General features: G+C 47.3%; 1 protein-coding gene across 1 annotated transcript in view; it reads left to right on the top strand.

The window, feature by feature from the left end:
* c1h8orf34 (chromosome 1 C8orf34 homolog) overlaps positions 1 to 26,693 on the top strand; it is an 805,115-nt gene that overhangs the window by 614,366 nt on the left and 164,056 nt on the right. The window contains exon 10 of the mRNA XM_070884539.1: positions 14,562 to 14,653. Within this exon, the coding sequence (XP_070740640.1) occupies positions 14,562 to 14,653 (92 nt within the window). The remainder of the gene's footprint in view (positions 1 to 14,561; positions 14,654 to 26,693) is intronic.

The raw sequence follows: 26,693 nt of genomic DNA, 5'->3' as shown, positions 1-26,693 counted from the left end.
CACCATCTCTCCAGCCACGCATTCATCTTCTCTATCCTCCTATTTCTGTATTCACTAGCACGTGGCACTGGCAGTTACCCGGAGATTACTACCTTTGAGGTCCTGCTTTTTAATCTCTCTCCTAGCAATAAATATAAGAATAGATTTTAAGAGCTTCTACAAGTATGTAAAAATGAAGAGAGTAGCAAAAGTAAATGTTGGTCCTTAGATGTTGAGACAGGAGAAATTATTATGGGGAATAAGGAAATGGCAGAAATATTAAAGAAATATTTTGTATCTGTCTTCACAGTAGGAGACACAAAAAGCATACCAAAATGGTGGGGAACCAAGGGTCTTATGAGGGTGAGGAACTTAATGTAATTAATATAAGTAGAGAAAAAGTACTAGAGAACCGAATGGGATTAAAAGCTGACAAATCACCTGGACCTAACGGCTTGTATCCTAGGGTTCTAAAAGAGGTGTCTGTAGAGATAGTGGCCTTGGTTTTGATCTTCCAAGATTAATAAATGTTATCTGTTTCTACTAAACAACGGAAACTTAATAGCATAACATTTTCTCATATACCCACGTGTGCAACCCTTGTGCAACTACAAAGCTTTACTCTTCCTTTTTCTTATTAATTCTTTGTGGTGCAATCCACATGGCTTGAGCAGAGGCTGCTTTGATCCCTGCTCTGACTGCTGAGATACACTTGGCTGACGACCTCTGGTTATTGGAGCTGTTGATGGCCTCTCCAAAGACTGCTCCACTTGCACCTGTGCGAGGGCAGACTCGGATGTTGAGAGATGAGGCAGCATGTTGGAAATGGGTGAGAACTGGGAGCACTTTGAGTGGAGTTCCCACTTCCATGTCCCCTTTCACCATCAGCCCTCTCTTGGGCTGGAGAGCAGCTTGGTGCAGATCAGTAATGCGCTGTAAGGCCAAGGCTAAGGAATCGGTCAACCTATTTAAGGCGCCAGACATGTTGGCGACCAGAGTATGCACAGTGGTGGTCAAGACCGACATGGATTCATTTGCCGCCATTGATGTTCCACAGAGTTGATCACTCTCTCCATCAAAGAAGCCATCTTCGCAATGCCCCATGACACCAACGCACTAATGCTTTAGATGGACTCCTCTATTCTCTCTGCAGTTGTGGACTATATGCATGGAAGGCCTGTCAGGATATCGCACATTTTCTGCTGCCCCTCAATGATTCTCCTTTTCAGCGATGGCCCTCGGGTACAGCATCTATGTTCAGCTGAGCATAGCTTGGAGAGTGCTGTGCCCTCTAACGCGGACTCTCCACTGCTGTCCCTGTCACCATCTTCTCTTGCTCACTTGTGAAGTGTGAATCATGAGTTATAAATCCAACTATCTCTCTAACTGGACCCACCAAAGTGAGTATCTGAGCTGGTGCTTGGTCTGCATGAGTCCTGTGACGGCGCACCCTCAGAAGGAATCAGCTCCTCTAAGTGTTGCCCGAGAGGTTCACTCACTGCTGCTGCATGCATGAAGACCCTCGCAGAGAGAAAAGATATGATTAGTACTGACAAGTTAAAGATGTTGCAAATTGGCATTATGAAGATGATCATATTTCACACGCTGCTGAAATCAAGTCAACATGACTGAGTGTCATATTACATATAAAACCATATGAGGCAACACCTGGAGTACTGCGTACAGTTTTGGTCTCCGTATTTAAGGAAGGATATACTTGCATTGGAGGCTGTTCAGGGAAGGTTCACTAGGTTGATTCCGGAGTTGAGGGGGTTGACTTATGAAGATAGATTGAGTAGGTTGGGCTTATACTCATTGGAGTTCAGAAGAATGAGAGGTGATCTTATTGAAACATATAAGATTATGAGGGGGCTCAACAAGATGGATGCAGAGAGGATATTTCTACTCATAGGGGAAACTAAAACTAGGGGGCATAGTCTCAGAATAAGGGGCCGCCAATTTAAAACTGAGATGAGGAGGAATTTCTTCTCTCAGAGGGTTGTAAATCTGTGGAATTCTCTGTCCCAGAGAGCTGTGGAGGCTGGGTCATTGAATATATTTAAGGCGAAGATAGACAGAATTTTGAGCGATAAGGGAATGAAGGGTTAAGGGGAGTGGGCAGGGAAGTGGAGCTGAGTCCATGATCAGATCAGCCATGATCTTATTAAATGGCGGCGCAGGCTCAAGGGGCCAAATGGCTTACTCCTGCTCCAATTTCTTATGTGGGTCGCTGATATTGAATTCCGTCGCCAGGTGGCTGGGAGGTTCCCATCTCTCCATCACCGATGGCCAGGGACGCTGAGATGCCACTGATCTCCAGAGCTTCCTCTTCTGCAGTTATCTGTGAGATCTGTGGAGGACCACCTCCAGTTCTGTCCCTTTCCCTAGTGTTTTTACTCTCCTGCTGCAATGGAGAAAGTACAGACCCATGAGTGACTGTAATTGCATGCGTTCATTTGATGGATGCAGTGCATTGGTGAGTGTGACTATGAGGGAGAGGCATCAAATTGCATAACGATGAGGGTGATTGGCAATGGTGGATGGATAGATGGGGATGTGAGGAAGTGCATAAAAGGGAAAGATGGGTGCGCTTGCAAGGTAAGTGGGTGTGAGGAGTGATGCGATGGAATAGACTTCACAACGCAGACTGAGGGGGTGGTCTCATGTGCACAACAGCATGTAGGTGAATGTGCAACTGTATTCACCTTTCCTGATCTGGTTAGGTCATTAAAGCACGTCCTGCGCTGAAGCCAACGATTGGCACAGCGCTCCTGCTGCTGACCTCCTCGATCACCTCCAGCCATGCCTTATATCTGCTGACAGCATCAATACTGTGTCAGTTCCCCTTTTATATTGCCCAAGGATTCCCAGGGGGAATTTTGATGAGGGGTAGAGTTGGACTTGCACATGCACCTGCATCTTTCGTGGTCTTTACAATGATTACCAGACAAAAAGCAAAATAAATCAATTTTTACATGCAATTTGTAACATCCAATCATTCCCATTGTTATATTTATATTCAGACCAAAGGAATATTCTTCATGTCATTGAGAAATGGACCATTTATTCATCACAATTTGACTACTTTTTGCTTCAGTTCATTAGGACAGAAGGCTGGCTCTGAAAGGATTTTGCAATTGGTATTCTATCAACAAAGGACCTTGTGTTATATTTTTAAATGATTTGTTGTTGCTCTGTCCATCTCTGCTGTTGTTACCAAGAAAAGAAGAAGCTCTGATACAAATTCTGGAGGTTAAGTTATTTTCAATATGTATGAGATTCACAGCCCTTTGTCACATACCTTTACCACATATCTATTTATAACATTTGAAAGAAGTCACATATGCCTCAATAAAGCAGACCACATCTACTTTATGGGCTTGATTTTCAGCTTTGCCATTTTCGTGGCAAAAACGGAGGTGGGACAGGAAATTTACCGCCCAATTAACATTTGCGCTATGTGAAGCAACTTTCGTCATTTGGGCCTTGCGCTGGAGGCCTTGCGCAAAGGGAGGCTTTGTACTAGTTTTGCGGTGCAAAAACAGGATCCTCACCAACTTTAGTGCGGGGCCGGGAGTGCTCCGAGAGAGACATTGGGAAGGGTAACCCCCCACCAAAAACAAATTCACAAAAACTTTCAAAAAATATTGCCAACACCCTTACTTGCAAAAATATCAAAGAATAAAAACTTTAACTTACCTTTTTTACAGTTTATCCAACTCACCGCCGCCGGCAGGGCTGGACTGCTGTGTTTTCCCTGGCGGTCATCGCGGGGCGTGTTTAGCGGCATACGGGTCGGGTGATTGACAAAACTCCTGCCAGTGTCGCAATGCGAGTCGTTGCACACCCGGCGCATCTCTCCCCGGCGGTGCTTCTAAGCGCCACCGCAAAAACCAACCTGACGATCATGCCCGGACGCAAAACAACTGACCACTCCCCATTTTTTGCCGCGGAGGGTCAAAACCTGGTTGCAAACGACATGAAAATCCAGGCCAAGATTTTTGCTTCACATTTGCAAAAAATGAAAAACATTGCCCTGTTAAACTAAGCAAAGTACAAGGTGGAGGGGGTAATTATGACTTTGGTGTTAGTCTTGATTTCACGATCAATGTCACAAATTACACCCTTTGTGACTGTGACAAAGGTAAACTATCCCTCCTCATCCTTCTTGACTTGTCTGCAGCCTTTGACATGTTTGACCACTCTATTCTTCTCCTACGCCTCTCCACTGTTGTCCACCTGGTTGGGACTGCACTCGCCTGGTTCCATTCTTATCTATCTAATCATAGCCAGAGAATCATCTGCAACGGCTTCTCTTCTCTGCATCATTACCTCTGGTATCCCCCAAGGATCTGTCATTGGCCCCCTCCTATTTCTCATCTACATGTTTCCCCTCGGCAACATCATCCAGAAACACAGCGTTAGTTTCCACATGGACGCTGATGACACTAAGCTCTACCTCACTACCACTTCTCTTGACCCCTCCACGGTCTCTAAATTGTCAGACTGCTTGCACGACATCTAATTCTGGATGAGCAGAAATTTTCTCCAATTGAATATTGGGAAGACCGAAGCCATTGTTTTCGATCCCCGCCACAAACTCCATTCGCGAGACACTGACTCCATCCTTCTCCCCAACTCCTGTCGAAGGCTGAACCAGACTGCTCGCAAACTTGGTGTCATATTTGACCCTGAAATGAGCTTTCCACCACATATCTGCAGCATAACTAAAACCGCTATTTCCACCTCCGTAACATCGTCTGTTTCCGCCCCTTGCCTCAGCTCATCCGCTGCTGAAGCCTACATGCATGCCTTTGTTACCTCTAGACTTGACTATTCCAATGCACTCCTGGCTGACCTCCCACATTCCACCCTACATAAACAAGAGGTGATCCAAAACTCGACTGCCCATGTCCTAACTCGCACCAAGTTCCGCTCCCCCATCACCCCTGAGCTCGCTGACGTACATTGGCTTCTGGTTAAGCAACACCTTGATTTCAAAATTCTCATCCTTATTTTCAAATCACTCCATGGCCTCACACCTCCCTATCTCTGCAATCTCCTCCAGCCCCACAACCCCCTGAGATGTCCGCGCTTCTCTAACTCTGCCTTACTGAGCATCCCTGATTGTAATCGTTCAACCATTGGTGACCGTGTCTTCTGTTGCCTAGGCCCCAATCTCTGGAACTCCCTGCCTCAACCTCTCTGCCTCTCTACCTCTCTTTTCTCCTTCAAGATACTCCCTAAAACATAGCTCTTTGACCAAGTTTTTGGTCATCTGCGTTAATTTCTACTTTTGCGGCTCAGTGTCAAATTTTTAAAGCATAATGCTCCTGTGAAGCGCCTTGGGACATTTCACCAGGTTAAAGATGCTATATAAATACAAGTTGTTGTTGTTGTCGTTGTCTTGCTTATCAGCTCCAAATACAAACATGGATTTTCATCTCAATGGCACCATTGGCAAGAAGTACAATCAAAGCCTAATGCTTCTCCATAGAAAGAAGGAAAATAAGGAGATGAACCAAGTTGGAATATTCTTATGTTCCTTGCCTACCATTCTTGCATGAAGTACGGTATCTGCACCCAAAATATTGTGTGCCTCATCAAAACAGTACAAGGTCGGTAAAATGTGTTTCTCTTAGTAAGGAAATTGTATTCCTTGAATATTTGCAACTTCACTGTTTCAAAGTCCTACCTTGATATATTCCATTCTTTCTCTATCACTAACTCACTTACAGATGCACACAAACTGACACACATACCCAATCTAAATTGGAGCGTGGGCAGATACAGCAGGAGCGGCGAGGTTGTGGCGAAGGAGGGCGAGAGACTGTAGAGGGACGTGATCGGAGCCCAGGGGAGGCGCGAGTTTGGGGCCAGGAGCAAAGGGGCAGCTCGGGCCAGCCCACACTGCGATATGTGTGCGCACTCGGTCCGTGCAGCAGAGCTGGTCTCCAGTCGGCTTGGATAATCCTTGCCATTGGACCAAGACCTGGCTCTATCAAGCCCGCGTGGTGGCTAGTGTGCAACGGCCACCACACGTTAAAAAAATCCACACACAGACATCTTCCACCCTTGAGGATGTAGTTTGGGTCCTTCATTGAAACACCTGTGAATTAATCCTTTTTTGGCGTGGAAGCAAGTCATCCTCGTTTTGAGGGACCACCTATGATGATTGATTGACAGTAAAATAATCATGAAACAATGCCTGCAGATAACATGTACAGCTGGAATTTTCCCGTAGCTGTGCATGTGGGTTTGGAGGCGGGTCGGCTGTACAAATAACAAAAACAGGCAGCGCATCAGGAACCTGCCATCATCCCGCCTCCTCGAGCCATTAAATCGGGCGCGTTTTGTAGCACGTCGCAGACCCGATCGAGAGAGACGTACGACGTAATTAAAGTAATTCAATCCTTGTTATCAGACCCTTAACAGCCTTTTCAACTGCAGCTTCTGCATGTAACAGTACAGGTATGAGCACAGGAAGCACGCAGCTCGGGAACCACGCCTGTGAAGGGGAGGCAGAAGTTCAGTGGCCATTGTGCGAGTGCAATAATTGACAGCTGAGAATTAGGGGCTCAATTTTCCCCAATGACGTTTTTTGGCATATTGCAAGAGTTACGCCCTTTTTTTTGGCCCCAACTACTCCAAAAAAAATAACTAGCAAGTTTCCCCGTTCTATTTTTTGAAATTGGCACCGCACAGCCTGTCCTTTAGCTTTGGGGGGTGGAGCCTAATATCTGCGCCGATAAAACAATGCCCCCACTTCTGCGCATGCGGGGAAAAAAAGGACGTTTTTAACATGACTGCTATGGGCACGCATGCCCAGAACCGCTCCCGGTCTGCATTCGGCCATTTTTTAAGAGCCAGTTGTGTGTGAGAACTTTAATTTTCAGTGGCAAAATTGGAGCTGCAATACAAATGCAACGCGGCTCGAGGACCAAGAAGTTCTTACAGTTTGAAGTGGAGGCACTGGTTACTGTAATTGAGGCCACATGGCACGAGCTGGACACCAGCAGAAGTCACATGAACATTTCACTAAATGAAGAAACGCTGGATCCATCTTGCAGAAGTTTACTGTGCAATGGTGACCACCCCGAGGTCTGGAGGCCAGTGCAAAAAAAGTGTCAGGACCTTGGTCAAGTAGTTAGTGTTAGTAATATTTTCATTTATTCAATGGAATTGCAATTGTAAATGTGACCATCTGTATACGTCCCACTCAGCAGAAAGACACCCTCTCTAAAAAGTTATATTTTCATCCTTGCAGAGGAAAGTGGCACACAACAAAAGGGAAAGAACTCGAACAGGAGGAGGCCCGGCAAATCTGCACCCACTGACACACTTTAATGGGTCCTGCCTGGAGAAAAGCAACCACCACTGCACAAGCTGGGCCTAAATTCCACAGTCTGACTTTGCTAAATGTTAAGTACTGCGTGGGCTAGCCACGCTTCGGTTCATGGGGATGTCTCCCTCAGCTACACTTCGGTGATGCAATGTGCTATCATTCATCGTGGTCCTTCAAATCAGCCTGCTGCCTGCACTGTGTGAGCCTACTCACGCCACCCACCGTGTCCCCTCGTCTGCTGCTAACCACTTGTCTGTTCTGTTATATTTTGCAGAACCTTTGGCCAACCGTGACGAGTCTAAAGCCGATGCAGAAGAAGATTCAGACCGGACGAGCCGGAGGAGGAGAAAATCTTCCGATACCATCTTCCATACCAAAAGCATGAGGGTGAGGGTTAGGGGGAGGTGATGGGTGAAGTCCCCACTCTTGTACTCACTCTGGAGGAGTAGCAGGTGCCGCCCATTGAGATGCCAGGCCCTTTCCAGAGTGGTACGAATGTTGGGGCATTCCATGGTTTCTCACAGTCCGAGGCTGCGGGTCCCAGTAGGATGCAGCGAGGCAGACCCAGAGCCCCACCATCTGAAGCTGCAGGTCCCAGTGGGATGCAGCGAGCCACACCCAGGGTGAAGAGCGGAAGGAGAGCTTGACAGCGCTCTCCTGAGGTGTAGGATCTAACAGATGTGGTTCAGATGATGGTAATGACTTTACATGATCAATCCCAGACACCCAACATTGGGTTGGGTGATGAGGTATCGGGAATGTTGGGAGAAGTAACAACACTCTCACGAGAAATGGGTACACTATCTGGGCACATGAGGGAGGGAATGTCGCAGGCAGCTGATACAATGTCGGTGCACATGAGGGAGGGAATGTCGCAGGTAACTGATGCGCTGTCGGTGAACATGAGGGAGGGAATGTCGCAGGCAGCTGATACAATGTTGGTGCACATGAGGGAGGGAATGTCGCAGGCAGCTGATACAATGTTGGTGCACATGAGGGAGGGAATGTCGCAGGCAGCTGATACAATGTTGGTGAACATGAGGGAGGGAATGTCGCAGGCAGCTGATACAATGTTGGTGCACATGAGGGAGGGAATGTCAGAGTTAGCTGTTGCAATAAGGGACCACGCCCACACCCTGCGCCCATTGACAGAATCAGCTGCCACTACCCCTCCAATCCCCAGACCAGCCTCTGAAGAGGCCCAAGCCAGGCCTTCCATATTACCACCTGCCCCTGCACCCCCGCGCCCCCCCCCCCACCATCAAAGAGTGCGCATTACCCGAGATGTTCGAAAGAATAAGCTTGGTACCAACCCGAGAAACGCAGTGCCACTGCCTGCGGGCAGGGTTGGAGTCAACAAGACCAAGCGCAGCGGGCAGTCTCAGAATAAGGTGAAGGAGAGATGGGTGCAGCCTTTCTTTGCTGCTAGTGTTGTTATTATTATTGTTGTTACTGTTGTAACTGTTCTCAAATTAAAAGTTTTTTGTAAGTTATGTAAATTTACAAGTTTAAAAGTTTCTAAGTGATCTTCAAGTTTATAAGTGAACTTAACTGAAAACTTTAAAGTTTGATACAAGAATATTTTTATTAAAGTTAAGTAGAAACAAGTGTTAAACTTTTGAATAAAATATATTTTAAATTATAACTGAATCATTTCCATTATTTGTTCCATTAACACAACACATTACGGAACAGCTCCAAACAGTAAACATGGTCCATATGGAATAGTTGCCGCTGAGCCTTCAGGCAGCAAAGCGTTCACAGATGAGCTGCTGGCACAAGGCTCGAGCAATCGTTAAAGGGGCACGATGGCCTGCCCTTCTCTGCCGTTGCACTCCGGATTCAGGTAGTTGCATGGCTTCCTCGTCCTCCTCCTGCTCGTTGTTATCTGTCTCCTCCTCATCATCAGCCACTCTCACCTCAGGTGGATCTTCTACTACCAACTGCTGATGCCTCATGATCGCTAAGTTATGCAGCACGCAGCACACAACACGAACTGACCGACAATCTCAGGGGAGTATAGCAAGTAGCTTCTGGAATGATCCAGGCAGCGGAAACGCTGATTCAAGATGCCAATGGTCTTCTCTATTATGCTGCGCGTTGCAATGTGCGACATGTTATATTCCTGGTCAGCTTCCATCTGGGTTACGCATAGGGGCGTTAAGAGACAGGTGGCGAGGCCGTACCCTTTGTCTCCCAGCAGTCAGCTCTGCCCTTCTGGCTGCTGCTGAAACATGGCAGATATAGCGCTCTCTCTCGCATAGGATGAACGCATCATGGGTGCTCCCAGGATATCTCGCATCAACTGACGTGATGTGATGTATGTCGTCACACATGTGCAGTACATGAATAGAGTGGAAGCCTTTTCTGTTCCAGTACGTCTCGGAATCCTCCAGAGGTGCTCGCAAGGCGATGTGGGTACAATCAATGCAGCCCTATACCTTTCGGAAGTCAGCAATCCTGGAGAAGTCCACAGCCCTTTCACCCATTGCCTGGGCTGTCATGGAGAACTTTAGTAGTCACCTGCCGAATGCAGACATGTGTTGCATGTTGAGAAATGGTGCACACATTCCCAGTTGTGGCTTGGAATGATCCAGATGCATAGATTGAAAGTGCAGCTTCACTTCAACTGACAAAGCAATCCTCCTGACGCTTCTAGGGTGCTTTTACTAACTCACAAATCTCGATTACAACTTTATTGCGGAAACGCAGCCTTCTCACACAGTCTACATCACTCAGGTGCAGGTATGAACGCCTGTCTCGATATACCCATTGTGGATAAGTCCTCCTGCCCATCATCCTACATGCTCTGAGGTTCCTCATGCGATGATGTCGAATCAATTATCTCCTCCGCAGCACCATCATGTAAAAGGCTTGCACGCGGTATGGCATTGTCAGTATTGCCCCCATGATTAAATTGTACCTTTGCAAGAAGCTCAAAACAGCAGAACAAGGAGTTAAAGCTTCTTTGTTCTCTCTCCCCCCAAGGTCAACACCCTAGTATGGACCACAGCCAGATCTGCGCATGCGCAATAGGCTTGCTTAGAATGGGAAGCTAGGCATTCAAATGAGGATGTTTAGGGAAACGAAGTCCAATGCAATTCTTTAATTTTAGACTTTTTTCAAAGTACAACCCCAGCACCGATCGAAAGTCTCCTCACCGGGCTCGGGGGTCGGCCGGCAGAATCACTCCCTTGCCCGGACACAGGGGCTCGGCAAACATCCACCCGCCCGCCCTCCCGCTGCTCGGGCTTCTTTTGATGCGGCTGCATAGTGTAAGGCTTCTCATGCCTTCACTTTGGCTTTCACACGCCCCACATCCCCGCCGGCATTCATTTGGTGCCGAGCCCCTGTGTCCGGGCGAGGGAGCGTTTCTGTCAGCCGACACTCCGACCCTCGAGCCTGGTGAGGGGACTTTGAAAAAAATCCAAAATTAAAGAATTGCATTTGACTTCCAGTTTCTCCATTTTAAGTTTGAAAAAATTAAGCTTCATGATGCATATTTAATGTGTTCTTGACTCGCTCCAAAACTTCACGTAACAACAATGGCTTCTTTCTGTGCTGACTTTGTAATGTGCGCTGGTTTTTCTTAAGAGCCCAGAAGGTTTTTTGGGAGTGGTCACATACGCCGTCCTAGGAGAAATGTAAGTTGGCCAAACTTACATAAATGTGCAAAACTAGCGGAGACATCAGGTTATGCCCCCTATGACGCAAAAAAAAACCTTGCTGATGCACAAACTTTGGGGAAACTTGGATATTTTAATTTAGACCAAAAAAAGGGGTGTGCACCAAAAAAACGGCGCAGATACTGGGAAAAATTGAGCCCGAGGTTTCTGGAGCTTGCAGGTCATTTCTGCAACTTGGAAGCCACTATCACCACATTGCTACCCAGCATTAGAACATTGAGTGATTGTCCCTCTGATCTCTACTTCACCTGCCATCTACTACATCAGCATGGGAGCCGCTTATCCTCAGAATCGGACCATGATGAGTCCCACCATCACTAACAACACCAGCAGCAGCAACAACACCAGTAGCCTTCTCCTTAACGACCTGATGCTCCACAGGAGAGAGGGGGGCACCACAGGGGTGCAGCACCCTGGTGGCGATACCCCCAACACAGGGTATACAGGCAGAAGATGAGCTTCCTCAACATGACTGAGCAGCAGTGCTTCAGGGGGATCAGGCTATCGCATCTGGTCATCACAGACATAGCTTGCTGGAACAAAACCTGCTGTCCAGATGTCCTGGTGGACACTCCTTGCCAGTGGCTGTCAATATCACCACTGTCCTCAACCTCTTGACTCCTTCCAGGGATCTTCAGCAGACATTTGCAGGATCTCCCAGTTGGCCACCCACAGGTGCATCACCCAGGTGACCGATGCCATGTTTCACAAATCTGCCAATATAGCAACTTTGCCACTGATGAGGCCAGTGTTACTGAGCGGGCGCTGGGCTTTGTGGCTCCGGCTGACTTCCCACAGGGTGCAGGGTGTTATCGACTGTACACATGTGGCCATGAAGGCACCCCATCATCACCCAGGAGTGTTTGTGAACCACAAAGGCTTCCACTCCCTCAATGTGCAGCTCATCTGCAACCATAAACAGATTATTATGCATGTGTGCACCAGGTTCCCTGGCAGCTATCGTGACTCTTTTGTGCTGCGCCAGTCCACCTTCACTCAACTTTTCGCACCTCCAAACAGACTTACCAGTTGGCTGCTTGGAGACAAGGTCTATCCACTGAAGACATGGCTCACGACACCCCTGAGGAGGCCAAGTACTGAGGCCAAGGAGCATTATAATGAGAGCCACTTGTCCACCAGATGTGTCATGGAGCAAATAATAGGCATATTGAAGATGCGCTTCAGGTGCCTTGACAGATCTGGAGGAGCCCCTCAGTGTGCACCAGCCAGGGTCTCCAGAATCAGCGTCATTTGCTGCATGCTACACAGCATAGCGCAGCAGCAAGTATTAGAGCTGCAGGAGGAGCATGGCGCACGGCACACAGCCTCTTCAGATGAGGAGGAAGAGCAAGTGGAAGACGAGGAGGAGGAGGAAGCTGAAATGCAGATGCCACCACCACCTAGTATGGCCTCATCATTTACTTAACTTGCTCCAATGCAGCCACTTGTTGCTCCATGCAGGTGGCCATCCTTTCCATGGAAGAGCACATCTTCGCCATCGCCTGCAACATGGTGGTGCTCATGTCTCCTCCATTCTCTGAACATTTGCAGACATTGCAGCTGCAAAAGATGCCAGAGCCTCATGTAACTGTTGCTGCCCCTCTAAGATCACCCTCTTTCTCGGTGGCCCCCGAGGCTCAGTGCCCTCATACAGCTCAGCAGAGCTTGGAGCGTCTTGCGCCCTCCAGTGAGGAGTTTCCACTGCTGTCCCTGTCAACACCTTCTGCTTTTGCTCACTTGTGAATTGTGAAACACCAGGTGACAACTCTACTCTATGGCGCAAAGGATCCACTGTGGTGTGCATATTTGCGCTGGTGCTCGGTGCGCTTGGGTCTGCTGATGCTGCACCCTCAGAGGCTGAAATCGTCTTCTTCCTCCGGCTCGACAGTTGGGCGTCAGTTGATGGACTTGTGGGAGAGTAAAGAGAGGAATTAGAAGTGTTATAATAAGAATGGGTAATGTTACCATTATGCACATTTCACCAGCTGCTGACATGAGTCACTATATGGGTGACTGGTGTATGCCAAAAGACTGAGATGTGTTTCTGTCAGCAGGTTGCTGGGATGTGCCCTTCTCTCCATCTCCCATCATCAGCGACTCTCAATCTCCTGAAATTTCCAGATCCACCTCCTCTGCTACTGTGAGGTGTGCAATCACTGAAGTGCCCCTCCAGTTCTCTCCCTTACCCTGTTGTTGTGGACTCTTCTTCTGCAAGGAGGGAAAGAAGAGAAGTTTAAGTGAGAGTGATGGAGTGAGTGTAATGAATTGATGGGTTACTTCTGTAGAGGGTGACTATAAGGGAGTGGGGTGCCAATGTCAAATGGCCTCCTTCTGTGATGTTACTTGCTATGATTGCATTAAGGTGAGGGTGAGTGTGAGGGGTGCTTAATCAGATGGGGATGTGAGTATCTACATAGAGAGAGGGATGGGCGGGCGTGCAAGGTATGTAGGTGTAAGGAATGATATGCAGGAGTAGGTTTGGGAAAGCAGAGTGATGGAGGTGTGTTGATGGGCACATCAGGAAGAAGGTGAGTGTGGCATTGCATTCATCTTCCTGACCTCATGAGATCATTGAAGCATTTCCTGCACTGTATCCAGATCCTCGTGATCACATTCCTGCTGCTAAGCTCCTCAGCAATATCCAACCAGGCACTCTTTGTTGCTTGTGGATGCTTCCTTTGCCTGTCAGCAGGGAAGAGGACCTCCCTGCGTGCTCTGACAGCTTCCACAAGAGCATGCAAGGAAGAATCTGAGAACCGGGGTGCAGCCCTCTGCCTTTGGTTATCGATGTTTCAAAGGTTTTATTTCTCCTGTGACTTCTTTCACACCTTCCAATCCCCTCTGGAAACCTTCAAGTGTGTTCAGTGCAAGGCTGCTTTAAATATTGGTGTTGGAAATGAGTCATTGATGATGTCATCAGACCCGCACCATTTAATAGGGCCGGGCTATTAACAGTTGGGGCCATTAAGTGAAAGTCGCTCTGAGAAGCACATTGGTGAAAACATTGCATTTCGGACCTGCTATGCCACCCACATGCACCCAACCCGATGCAAAGGTGAAAATTCTGGCTGTACAAAAGAATTGAAAAGTACATAATTACAACCCAAAGGCAAGCCATAATTTCTAATACTATGTTGCCTGCATAACTTCGGTCATAAGTGTTACCCATGAATGGGAGTAAATTGCACAATTTATTCTTATTGTTGCCTTCATGACATCCCAACTGATTACAGCAAACCTCCATATGTAGTGCAGATGTATGTAAATCACTATTACATGCAGATTTTCCCCAAGTTTAGATTACTGTACAGTAATGATTAGTGAGCCTACTTGGATATGAGTTTATTTCATTACAACATTTTTGTCTGATTGGTCAGCTTATTGTGAAAATAATTTGGAAAGGTTCATATTTTTTCACTGCATGATCTGCTCTGGTAAATCAACTGGTTTAAGGTACAATGACACTTTCAAATTCTAACGCCTATGATTTACGAAAGCACAGTGAAACTTAGCACTAAATTAATAATACACTATTATATTGTTTTGCCTAGATTCCAGGGAGATAGTTTAATGGAGGAATCTGATGATGGAACACAGATGTCGCACTCCCCTGAACAAGCAGTCCCTGAGCCCCAAGCAGTATGTGAGTAAGAACATTTCTATGTAAAAAAAAAGATTTGGATGTAAAAAAAATGTTGAATAAACTATAAAGTGTGGTACAGGTCAAAGAACAAAGGGGGCGGTTTTAACACGACCTGCCCGGCAGAAACATCAGAATCCGACTGCAACTTAAATTTGGCCATCTGAGTGGGAAGTCGCGGTGAGCTTCCTGCCAGGCCAACCTAGTTGGGAAGGGGCCAGAAGTGACCCAGGGAGGTAATTAAAAATATATATTGTAGGAGGAGGAGGAGGAGGTGCCCCACAAAGGAAATCTTAGGCCTCCTCTGCTGTGTACTCATTTCCCCCTCCCATTCACGAAACTCCCATAGGACAGCCCTGGCAGCCGGTTGTGCCACCTAACTGTCTCAGTGGGTGGCCTCTGGGCTGTACGATTTTCCGTGCTTGCCACCAACTTCCTGGCCAGAACAGGTGGGAAGTCGGCCGGTAGTATTTAAATGAGTCTTGAGTGTTAAAATACACCAAGCCTAATTTCTGGAGCAGCTAGTGAGTTACTAACTCATACGTTACTTATTCAGCAGAAATTGGCCTGGAGTTAAAAATTGGGCTTTGACAATTATTTTATATGAGTAGGTAGAATGTTGGATCCCACAAATCCAAAGGGTCAGGACAGTGGGCATGAATGTATGCTAAAATCTATATCCCTAAAATCAACTCAACACCAACAGATGAATTACTTCCTCACTGTCTGTTCATCTACTACAGAAATGGCAATTTCAGTGAGATAGGCCTTCCAAGTTGCGGGGAGGTTGGGGATTTGTCCAAGAATTCCAGTGGTGCCCAGGAGAAAAGCTCCCCACCACTATTGGATTTTAAGCATTTTTGGAGGCAAGAGAATAGCTTTCCTTGCAAGATAATGCTGTTTATTTGGACATACAGCCCTGACAAAAAAATAAACATTGGATGCAATTAAGGTGTGAAGTGGTGTTCGACAAGAAATGATATTGGGGTCACTGTTGTTCACTATTTACATAAACGATTTGGACTCGGGAATCAGAAGTACAATTCTAAAATTTGCAGGCACCATCAAATTGGGCAGTATAGTCAATGCTGAAGAAGACTGCGATAAATTACAAGATTAATAAACTTGTAAGGTGGTGCATTTTGGTAGGAAGCATAAGGAGGCCACATACCCCTTAGAAAATATGTGTCTAAATGGGTAGAGGAGCGAAGCGATCTGGGTGTACAAATACACAAATTACTAGAAGTAGCGACACAGGTTAATAAGGCCATAAATAAAACAAACTGGGGTTCATTTCTAGAGGGATAGAATTAACAAGCAGAAAAATAATGTTAAACTTGAATAGAAATATAGGAACATAGAAAATAGGTGCAGGAGTAGGCCATTCGGCCCTACGAGCCTGCACCACCATTCAATAAGAACATGGCTGATAATTCACCTCAGAATCCCTTTCCTGCTTTCTCTCCATACCCCTTGAACCCTTGAGCCATAAGAGCCATATCTAACTCCCTCTTTAATATATCCAACGAACTGACATCAACAACTCTCTGCGGTAGGGAATTCCACAAGTTAACAATTCTCTGAGTGAAAAAGTTTCTCCTCATCTCAGTCCTAAATGGCTTACCCCTTATCCTTAGACTGTGTCCGCTGGTTCTGGATTTCCCCAACATCGCGAACATTCTTCCTGCATCCAACCTGTCCAGTCCTGTCAAAATGTTATATGTTTCTATGAGATCCCCTCTCATCCTTCTAAACTTCAGTGAATACAGGCCCAGTCGACCCAGTCTCTCCTCATATGTCAGTCCAGCCATTGGGGGAATCAGTCGGGTGAACCTTCGCTGCACTCCCTCAATACCAAGAACGTCCTTCCTCAGATTAAGAGACCAAAACTGAACACAATATTGCAGGTGAGGCCTCACCAAGGCCCTGTACAACTGCAGTAAGACTCCCTGCTCCTATACTCAAAACCCCTAGCTATGAAGGCCAACATACCATTTGCCTTCTTCACTGCCTGCTGTACCTGCATGCCAACTTTCAATGACCGATGTACCATGACACCCAGGTCTTGTTGCACCTCCCCTTTTCCTAATATGCCACCATTCAGATAATATTCTGCCTTTGTGTTTTTGCCCCCAAAGTGGATAACCTCACATTTATCCACATTATACTGCATCTGCCATGCATTTGCCCACTCACCTAACCAAGTCACCCTGCAGCCTCTTAGCATCCTCCTCACAGCACACACCGCCACCCAGTTTAGTTTCATCTGCAGACTTGGAGCTATTACACTCAATTCCTTCATCCAAATCATTAATGTATATTGTAAATAGCTGGGGTCCCAGCACTGAGCCCTGCGGCACCCCACTAGTCACTGCCTGCCATTCTGAAAAGGACCCGTTTATCCCGACTCTCTGCTTCCTGTCTGCCAACCAGTTCTCTATCCACGTCAGTACATTACCCCCAATACCATGTGCTTTAATTTTGCACATTAATCTCTTGTGTGGGACCTTGTCAAAAGCCTTTTCAAAGTCCAAATACACCATATCCACTGGTTCTCCCTTGTCCACTCTACTAGTTACACCCTCAAAAAATTTCAGAAGATTTGTCATGCATGATTTCTCTTTCATAAATCCATGTTGACTTGGACCGATCCTGTCACTGCTTACCAAGTGCGCTGTTATTTCATCTTTAATAATTGATTCCAACATTTTCCCCACTACTGATGTAAGGCTAACTGGTCTTTAATTACCTGTTTTCTCTAGAACATTGGTTTGACTACACTTGAAGTACTGTGTACAGTTCTGGTCTAAGAACATAAGAAATAGGAGGAGGAGTAGGCCATTTGGCCACTCGAGCCTGCTCTGTCATTCAATAAGATCATGGCTGATCTGATTATGGATTCAGCTCCACTTCCCTGCCCGCTCCCCATAACCCTTTACTCCCTTATCGTTCAAAAATCTGTCAATCTCTGCCTTAAATATATTCAATGACCCAGCCGCCAGAGCTCTCTGGGGCAGAGAATTCCATAGATTTACAACCCTCTGACAGAAGAAATTTCTCCTCATCTCAGTTTTAAATGGGTGACCTTTTATTCTAAGACTATAGGCAAGAGTTTGCACTTTTTTTGCATGCATAACGCCCACTTAATATCCATTTTACCGCTGAAATAAGGTGTAACACCCAGATATCGCCCATTTAGCCACAAAATGGAAACTGACGGCCATTTTTCAGACACTTATCACCGAGTGTTACTTTCCCCATGTACATAACGCCGGGAAAAAAATAATACTGCCCGCCCACGTTTTTTGGGCAGAATCATCAGAGCCCATAATATCGCTCAGCATTACTTTCCGCACGTAATTAATGCCGAGATTCAATAATACCGACCGCCCACTATATTTTGTCATAAAGATCACATTTGCCGAAATTAACGCCCAGGAGATCGGCCAGTGTCACTTTCACCACCTCGCACACATCTTGCCCACAATATCGCTCGCCCAAAACACCGCTCTGAAAACGTGGAACTGTTCTGAACGAATCACAGCGGTGTGGGTGCCATTTTAAAATGCTTCAACTTCGGGGGAGTTTTGATTAACTCTGGAGTTCTTCTCAGGTGAAGTGACTAGCTCAACAAATATCTTTTCAGACTCTGGACGATTGGGGTTTACTGGAGGTGTATTTTAGTGTGGAAATTATTGCTTCTGATCAATCACTATTATACTTTCATTAGAATGGGGCCAGCTATTTCTCAGCCTGCATCGATTAATATGCAGATGCTGCAGAGTGCAAATGGCTCAACATCTAATAGACATCATTATGTGCCCAATTTAAGACGTGCTAGAATGAGGAGGAGGTCCAGACCATACACACCCCGCACTTACAGGGAGAAGAGGTCTTACCTTGACGTGTCCGAGCACAGCTGCCTTCGGAAACTGCGCTTCCACAAGGTGGTGATCAATGAAATATGTGAGCTCCTCAGGCCAGATAGGCAGCCTGCCATCAGGACATCAGTGTAGGTCGAGGTCAAAGTCACCATGGCACTGTCTTTCTACGCGTCCGGTTCCTTTCGGGCCTCCGCGGTCGAGATTTCCCCTCTGTCTCACCATACCACTCAGCGCTGCATTAGACAGGTCACGGAGGCCCTGTACGCACGTAGGATTTTATCAGCTTCCCCATGACTACGGAGGCTCAGACTGACAGGGCTGGAGCATTCTACCTCATTGCTAAGTTCCCCAGGGTGCAGTGAGCAATACAGTGCACTCACATCGCCATGCGGGCACCTTCTCAGGACCCAGAGCTTTTTTGCCACAGAAAAGGATTTCACTCTCTGAAGGTCCAACTAGTTGTCAACCACAACTAGATAATAATGACAATGAATGCCAAATGTCTGGGCAACTTGGATGAGGCTCACATCCTGCGTGAGAGCGCTGTCTCTGACATGTTTAAGAGTCAGCCACAAGGACAATGCTGGATTCTTGGTGACAACCGATATGGCCTAGCCACCTGGCTGATGACCCCACTGCGTGACACTAACACCGAGGCCGAGCAGCGATATAACCAGAGCCAAAGAGACACACGCAGTGTGGTGGAGAAAACAATAACTGTGCTTAAGCAGCGCTTTAGATGCCTGGAGCACTCCGGAGGGGAGCCACAATACCACCCTGAGCAAGTAGCTAAATGCGTGGTCGTGTGCTCCATACTGCACAACTTGGCTACCAGGAGGGGACAAAAATTGCCAGAAGGGACTGATGGTCCACCTCAGGTGATAGGGGAAGAGGAGGACGAGGGGCTGGACACTGACCTAGGGCCAGACAATCAGGCTGACTATGCAACCATGTCCACGCCCCCCTCCAGACCGCAGGAAAGGACCCGTGGTGGCTACATAGCTGCAAGACTCCTACGTCAGGGGCGCATAACTGAACGATTTGCCTGAAAGAACGTTGCTGTGATTGACAATGCTGTGCAGCTCAGACATCAATGGTGGGCATCGACTTGGTGCCAGTTAAAGTTTAAGTTGAATCAAGTTAAGTTTTATTTAATCCTTTCATGTTAAGGAATCACCAGTGTGTAACGGTCCAGCTATGTGACACAATGTGCAACAAGGTTATGTTGAATAAAAAACATTTTATACGACCATTGGTCTGAAATCATAAATATCACGGGCAAAAACACCCCGCCCCCACTCCACTTTTTCGACCATTGACATCAATCAAATGTTCAACATGTCCAGCAACACAGAATACAAATGCAAAGCAGGAGGTTGGCCCCACTCCCCATACATTACAACAAATTGCACACACCCAGATGGAGATATAACACAGCCATCACCTGCGGACATGTACCTCACTTTCCCCCCTCCCCCTTCTCTCCACCTCTACCCCTTCCACTCTTTGCTCCCCAGCACCTGGCCGAAGAGCTCTTCAGGCTGTACCTCATTGTGGGGGGATGAAGGCAGAGGCGGTGGTTGCATGGGTATGGGAGCTGGGGGTGCCGAGGTGCGAACATTCTCAGATCCAGAAGCAGGATCTTTGTCCTGCCTCTCATCTTTAGATGCGGAACCTAGGGATGAAGTGCCGCACTCTGGGACCACTGGGAGGCCTGTGGCAGCAGTGTTCCTGGCTATCGCCTCCAAGACCTCCGCCATCCGTAGACCGTACTCAGTCATGGTGGCCAGCTGTTGGGATATGCCCCCCAATGCATCGACGATCTGGTCACCAATGTCTACAGTCCTCCTGGACAACTGTACCATCTCCGCTCTCATGTGGCGCTCGTGGAACAGACCTGCCGCGTCCACGAAACCTCCGAGGGGTCGGCGCCGTCCTGGGGACAAATGGAGTGCCCTGTGGCGAGGTGCTTGGGCCCGGTACCTCCAGAGTGGAGGCGGGAATGGCTGGAGGAGCACTAGATGGCCTTGGGGTGGAATGTCTTCTGGAGCGTGGTGATGCAGGTTCCTCAAAGTCGGGGTTCTCATCCGTGGAGAACAGACCCAGCAGATTGACGAGTGAGAATCGGAGCTCCTCAGCACCAGATGTAGGATCGTCCGGAGAGTCCGGCCCCATGACCCCACCTTCTGGCCTCCGTGGTCTTGCCTGGGACCGCGCTGCTGGCTGAGCTGCAAAACACAAATGAGATTATTAGAGGAGAAGTGGGTGCTCCGGTCACAAGGTGATTCCAGCGCTACACACAGCATATACACAACAAGAGCACCACCACTATCAAAATCATCACAGACATCACATTTCAAGGACCATCAACACATTCTGCATTGCAATGATTTTCATTAGGCCAGCATTATTTATAGGACAATTTTAGAAATCATCTATCATATATTATTGTTCGGACATGAGTGGGTGTGGCATCTATTGACTTTACATCACACAATGGTGTAAACTCTTTACATCACGCAATGGTGTTAACTTTACTCATGTCGCATCACTTCAGGGTCTGCAGTTGCTTGCGTGGCCGTCCAGAGGTGCTTTCCCACGCGTGTGAGCACCTGCTCCTCCATCTCAGTGATATCGCTGGAGACTGGTGGCCCCTCACCCGTTCACCTCTGCACGGACCTCATCGTCGATAGTTTTTTCTGTAAAAGGTGACAGGGCGACATGGCATGAGATCATTGCGTGATATCATTGCTAGGTACTGTCACAGACACTGATACAACACATAACCAACTGATGTAATTATGATTATTATGATAATTATCATTCTTTACCTAAAGACCTGCACTGTGACCTCAGGCTTTGAGTACAACATTCCCGGTAAAAGTGAAAGACCTCACATCTGATGATAGTCACTCATGACTGTTATAAATCAAATTATATAAATACATAAGTACATGTAAATAAATGTAATACAGGCAACTCTCAATTATTCGGGTCCCTCGGGGATTGGGCTATTCCGGGTAAACAATTTTTCCATTAGGGTGAGTCTACATTTTAAAATTAAGAACATAAGAACATAAGAATAGGAACAGGAGTATGCCATCTAGCCCCTCGAGCCTGCTCGGTCATTCAACAAGATCATGGCTGATCTGGCCGTGGACTCAGCTCCACTTACCCGCCCGCTCCCGGTAACCCTTAATTCCCTTATTGGTTAAAAATCTATCTATCTGTGATTTGAATACATTCAATGAGCTAGCCTCAACTGCTTCCTTGGGCAGAGAATTCCACAGATTCACAACCCTCTGGGAGAAGAAATTCCTTCTCAACTCAGTTTTAAATTGGCTCCCCCGTACTTTGAGGCTGTGCCCCCTAGTTCTAGTCTCCCCGACCAGTGGAAACAACCTCTCTGCCTCTATCTTGTCTATCCCTTTCATTACTTTAAATGTTTCTATAAGATCACCCCTCATCCTTCTGAACTCCAACGAGTAAAGACCCAGTCTACTCAATCTATCATCATAAGGTAACCCTCTCATCTCTGGAATCAGCCGAGTGAATCGTCTCTGTACCCCCTCCAAAGCCAGTATATCCTTCCTTAAGAAAGGTGACCAAAACTGCACGCAGTACTCCAGGTGCGGCCTCACCAATACCCTATACAGTTGCAGCAGGACCTCCCTGATTTTGTACTCCATCCCTCTCGCAATGAAGGCCAACATTCCATTTGCCTTCCTGATTACCTGCTGCACCTGCAAACTAACTTTTTGGGATTCATGCACAAGGACCCCCAGGCCCCTCTGCACCACAGCATGTTGTAATTTCTCCCCATTCAAATAATATTTCCTTTTACTGTTTTTTTTTCCAAGGTGGATGACCTCACATTTTCCGACATTGTATTCCATCTGCCAAACCTTAGCCCATTCGCTTAACTTATCTAAATCTCTTTGCAGCCTCTCTGTGTCCTCTACACAACCCACTTTCCCACTAATCTTTGTGTTATCTGCAAATTTTGTTACACTACACTCTGTCCCCTCTTCCAGGTCATCTATGTATATTGTAACCTTTAATGAATCAATACAATCAGCTACACATAGTAACAAAAGATGGACATTACCAGCATGCATGTACAGGTCCTGTGCCTGGAACCCGGTGCCGGCCCTGCCCCCGTTCCCAATGTCAGCGGCGGCCGTGAGAGACAGCAGCTGCAGCAGCGCGCACACATACACACCAGCAAAGCAAGGGCAGACGAGGGTGATTTTTACAGTGAGTGAGTGAGAGAGAGTGTGTTGGAGAGAGAATGTGTGAGTGTGAGAGAGAGAGAGAGAGAGTGTGTGAGAGAGAGAATGAGCAAATACAAATGAGCACAGTGTTTGGAAGGAGATTTTTCCAAATTATTTGGGGCTGTCTTTTCACTTGTTAGCAACAGAATTTTAAATCCCGTTACAACGGTTTTCCATTGGATCTGAGTACGGATAACCGGAGTTGCCTGTACTTACTCTTGCGGACCCAACAAGGCCGTTCCATCATTTGCGGTATTGGTTGCTCTCACGCACCTCGTTGGTCGCTGACGAGACCACCTCTGTATCTTGGCCCATATCTTCTGGTAGGCCTTGGAGGTGGGCTTCCCACGCCCTCCCTGGGTCAAATCACCCCAGCGTAACTCGACCTCCTGCAGAAGGGAGGCATTTGCCTCGTCTGAGAACCTCTCTGCTCTTTTGCGCCCTCCAATATGCTCCTCTCCCAGCTCACTGCTCTCGCCAGCGTCAGTCTCCACAGCGTGCTGTGACGCCTCCTCCTCTCCCTCCATTATAGGCACTAAATTCGGACAAATATCTGGCTGGGAACAGCTAATTTTTTCCCCCAATTTACTTAAAGCTCTAAACTCTCCCAAAGCAGCCACACCACACCCACACACACCTTAACTCCCTCTCAGCTCCCTCTCTCTCTGTCTCCTCTTCTGCACATGTCATGATGACCATTGACCTCCTGAATCGCGGGAATCAAGCCTTGCCATGCCATTGCTAAGGACGGCGACACTTTATGGCAAAAGGTCAGAGAGATTTAATGCTACCGCCCATTTCAGATCACTCGTGGTAATGCCCAATTTCAAAAATGGAAACTAGGGGCTTTGAGAATGGGCAACAAGCCGGCGATCTGAAGACCCATTTTTACCGCCCACGCCGTAAATAACATCCATTTTAGGCCGATCTGCACAAAAGTATAAAATCTAGCCCTATAATCCCCTAGTTTTAGTTTCCCCTATGAGTGGAAATATCCTGTCTGCATCCAGCTTGTCGAGCCCCCTCATTATCTTATATTTCAATAAGATCACCTCCCATTCTTCTGAACGCCAATGTGTATAGGCCCAACCTACTCAACCTATCCTCATAATTCAAACCCCTCATCTCCGGAATCAATCTAGTGGTCTACACATTAATATAAGGGCTATAGAGACACTGGAGAAGATGCAAAAAAGATTTACAAGGATGATACCAGAACTGAGAGGTTATACCTATCAGGAAAATTGAACAGGCTGGGGCTTTGTTCTCTAGAAAAGAGAAGGCTGAGGGATGACCTGATAGATGGTTGTGCAAGGGATTGATAGGGTAGATGTAGAGATGATGGCCCCAAGTTTCCACATGATTTGCTCCTGATTTTTAGGAGCAACTGGTGTCGAACGGAATATCTTAGAAATCGGAATTCTCGACATTTAGTTTGCTCCAGTTCTAGTCAGTTAGAACAGTTTTACTTTGGAACAGAATTTTTTTTTCAAAAGGGGGCGTGTCCGGCCACTTACGCCTGATTTCAAAGTTTCGTGAGTGAAAACTTACTCCAAACTAACTTAGAATGGAGTAAGTGAAAATTTTTGTACGCTCGAAAAAACCTTGTCTGCACTTTAGAAAATCAGGCGCAGGTTACAAATTAGGCGTAGGGAATGGGGGAGGGGGGGAGGGGGGGAAGGGAAGTCATTAAATTCTACAATCAATCCTTAGTTATACTTATACAAATATTATACAAATAAATCCAACCTGAATAAAAATTTATAAGCAAAGAAAAGATTAAATAAACCATGTCCCTACCTGTGTGAAATAGCATCAGCCTTCGAGCTGCTGTGCTTCAGGCAGGCCTTTCATGTTGGAGACAGACAGGGGTGTGGCGTCAGTGTCTCGACGGCAGCGGCAGCAAGCTTCGAGCTGAGCTGCGGTGCTTGAGGCAGGCCTTCATTCTCTTCGTGGCTGGCCGCGAAGAAGCAACACCGGACGGACCCGAGGCCATTCGGCCATGAGATAGCAGCGGCGTCAGTGGCTGGCCGGAAGCCGAAGAATCAGCAGCGGACCGATGTGAGGCCATTCGGCCATGAGATATCAGCGGCGTCAGTGGCTGGCCGGCAGCCGAAGAATCAACACCTGACACACGCAGCTCATTAAGGTTCTTGAGGCCATTCGGCCACGCTTTAGGGGCGGCGTCAGTGGCTGGCCGGCAGCCAAAGAATCAGCAGCGGACGGACGTGAGGCCATTCGGCCGTAGAATATCAGCGGCGTCAGTGGCTGGCCAGCAGCCGAAGAATCAACACCTGACACACGCAGCTCTTTATGGTGCTTGAGGTCATTCGGCCACGCTTTAGGGGCGGCGTCAGTGTCTCAACGGCAGCCGAAGATACAGCAGCAGCCTTCGAGCTGTGAGGGGGACTGAGGCCATTTGGACAGGGAGAGGCAGCCACATCGACAGTTTTATATTTAAATTTGCAGAATGAGTGCTGCATTGTCAACACCACGTATTATGCAATGGTTTGCCATCAATTCACTGCATAGGAGAGAATTGATTAGAGCTCACCGCACCAGGAACATCGTAGCCCGTAGGTTGATGGGCAGGAGACCTTACCCACGTCGACAATATCGAACCAGGTGCTCGTACCTGGATATGAGCGAGGCTGATTGTGTGAAAAGGCTGCGTTTTCGCAAAGAAGTTGTCACTGAGATCTGTGATATGGTGAGAGCAGATTTGCAGCCCAGAAGCAGAAGGACAACTGCCTTGTCTGTTGAAGTGAAGGTAACAGCTGCACTTTCTTTCTATGCCTCGGGATCGTTTCAGGCTACAACTGGAGATGTGTGTGCCATCTCTCGACGTGCAATACATGCCTGCGTTTACCAGGTCACGGCTGCACTTTATGCGCGAAGGAATGACTTCAGCAATTTCCCAATGACCGCACAAGCGATCCATGAGAGGGCTGTGGGCTTCTTCAGGATTGCCGGCTTCCCAAAGGTACAGGGCTGCATTGATTGTACCCACATAGCCTTGCGAGCACCTGTGGAGGACTCTGAGCAGTACCGAAATAGGAAAGGTTTCCACTCTATCAATGTGCAGCTCGTGTGTGACGACAAGCAGCACATCATGTTAGTCGATGCGAGATACCCTGGCAGCACCCACGATGCGTTCATCCTACGCGACAGCATTCTGTCTAACATGTTTGAGCAGCAGCCAGAAGGGCAGAGCTGGCTACTGGGAGACAAAGGGAACGGCCTGACTACCTGGCTCATGACGCCCATACGCGTGACACGGACAGAAGCTGACCGTCAATACAACATGGCGCACATTGCGACGCGCAGCATCATTGAGAGGACCATTGGCATATTGAAACAGCGATTCCGATGCCTGGACCATTCCGGAGGACAGTTGCTATACTCTCCTCAGATTGTCGGTCACTTCACTGTTGTGTGCTGCATGCTTCATAACTTAGCCATCATGAGGCAGCAGGAGCTGGTAGTGGAACCCGAAGACCGACGTGAGGGTCCAGTGCATGATGATAGTATTACGGAAGACCAGGATGTGGATGATAACGACAATCAGGAAAGCATGCAAGCTGCCTGATGCCGAAGCATGAGGTCAGAGGAGGGCCGTCCATCGTGCCCCTTTAACGATTGCTTGAGACTTGCGCCAGCAGCTCATCCGTGAACGCTTCAACTACTGATGCCTGAGGGCTCTGCAACCACTTTTGCATATGGACATGTTTATTCTTTGCAGTTGTTCCTACGTTGTGTTGTGTTAATGGAACATGAAACAGTTTTAATGAAAAAATATTTTATTGAAAAGTTAACGTCACACTAATAAAATATTTGTTGTATCAAACTATACTTTTTAATATGACTCTTGAAGATCACTTAAAA

Source organism: Pristiophorus japonicus, chromosome 1 (genome assembly GCF_044704955.1).
Source record: "Pristiophorus japonicus isolate sPriJap1 chromosome 1, sPriJap1.hap1, whole genome shotgun sequence".
Lineage (NCBI taxonomy): Eukaryota > Metazoa > Chordata > Chondrichthyes > Pristiophoridae > Pristiophorus > Pristiophorus japonicus.
This window is presented reverse-complemented; position numbering and strand designations above follow the sequence as displayed.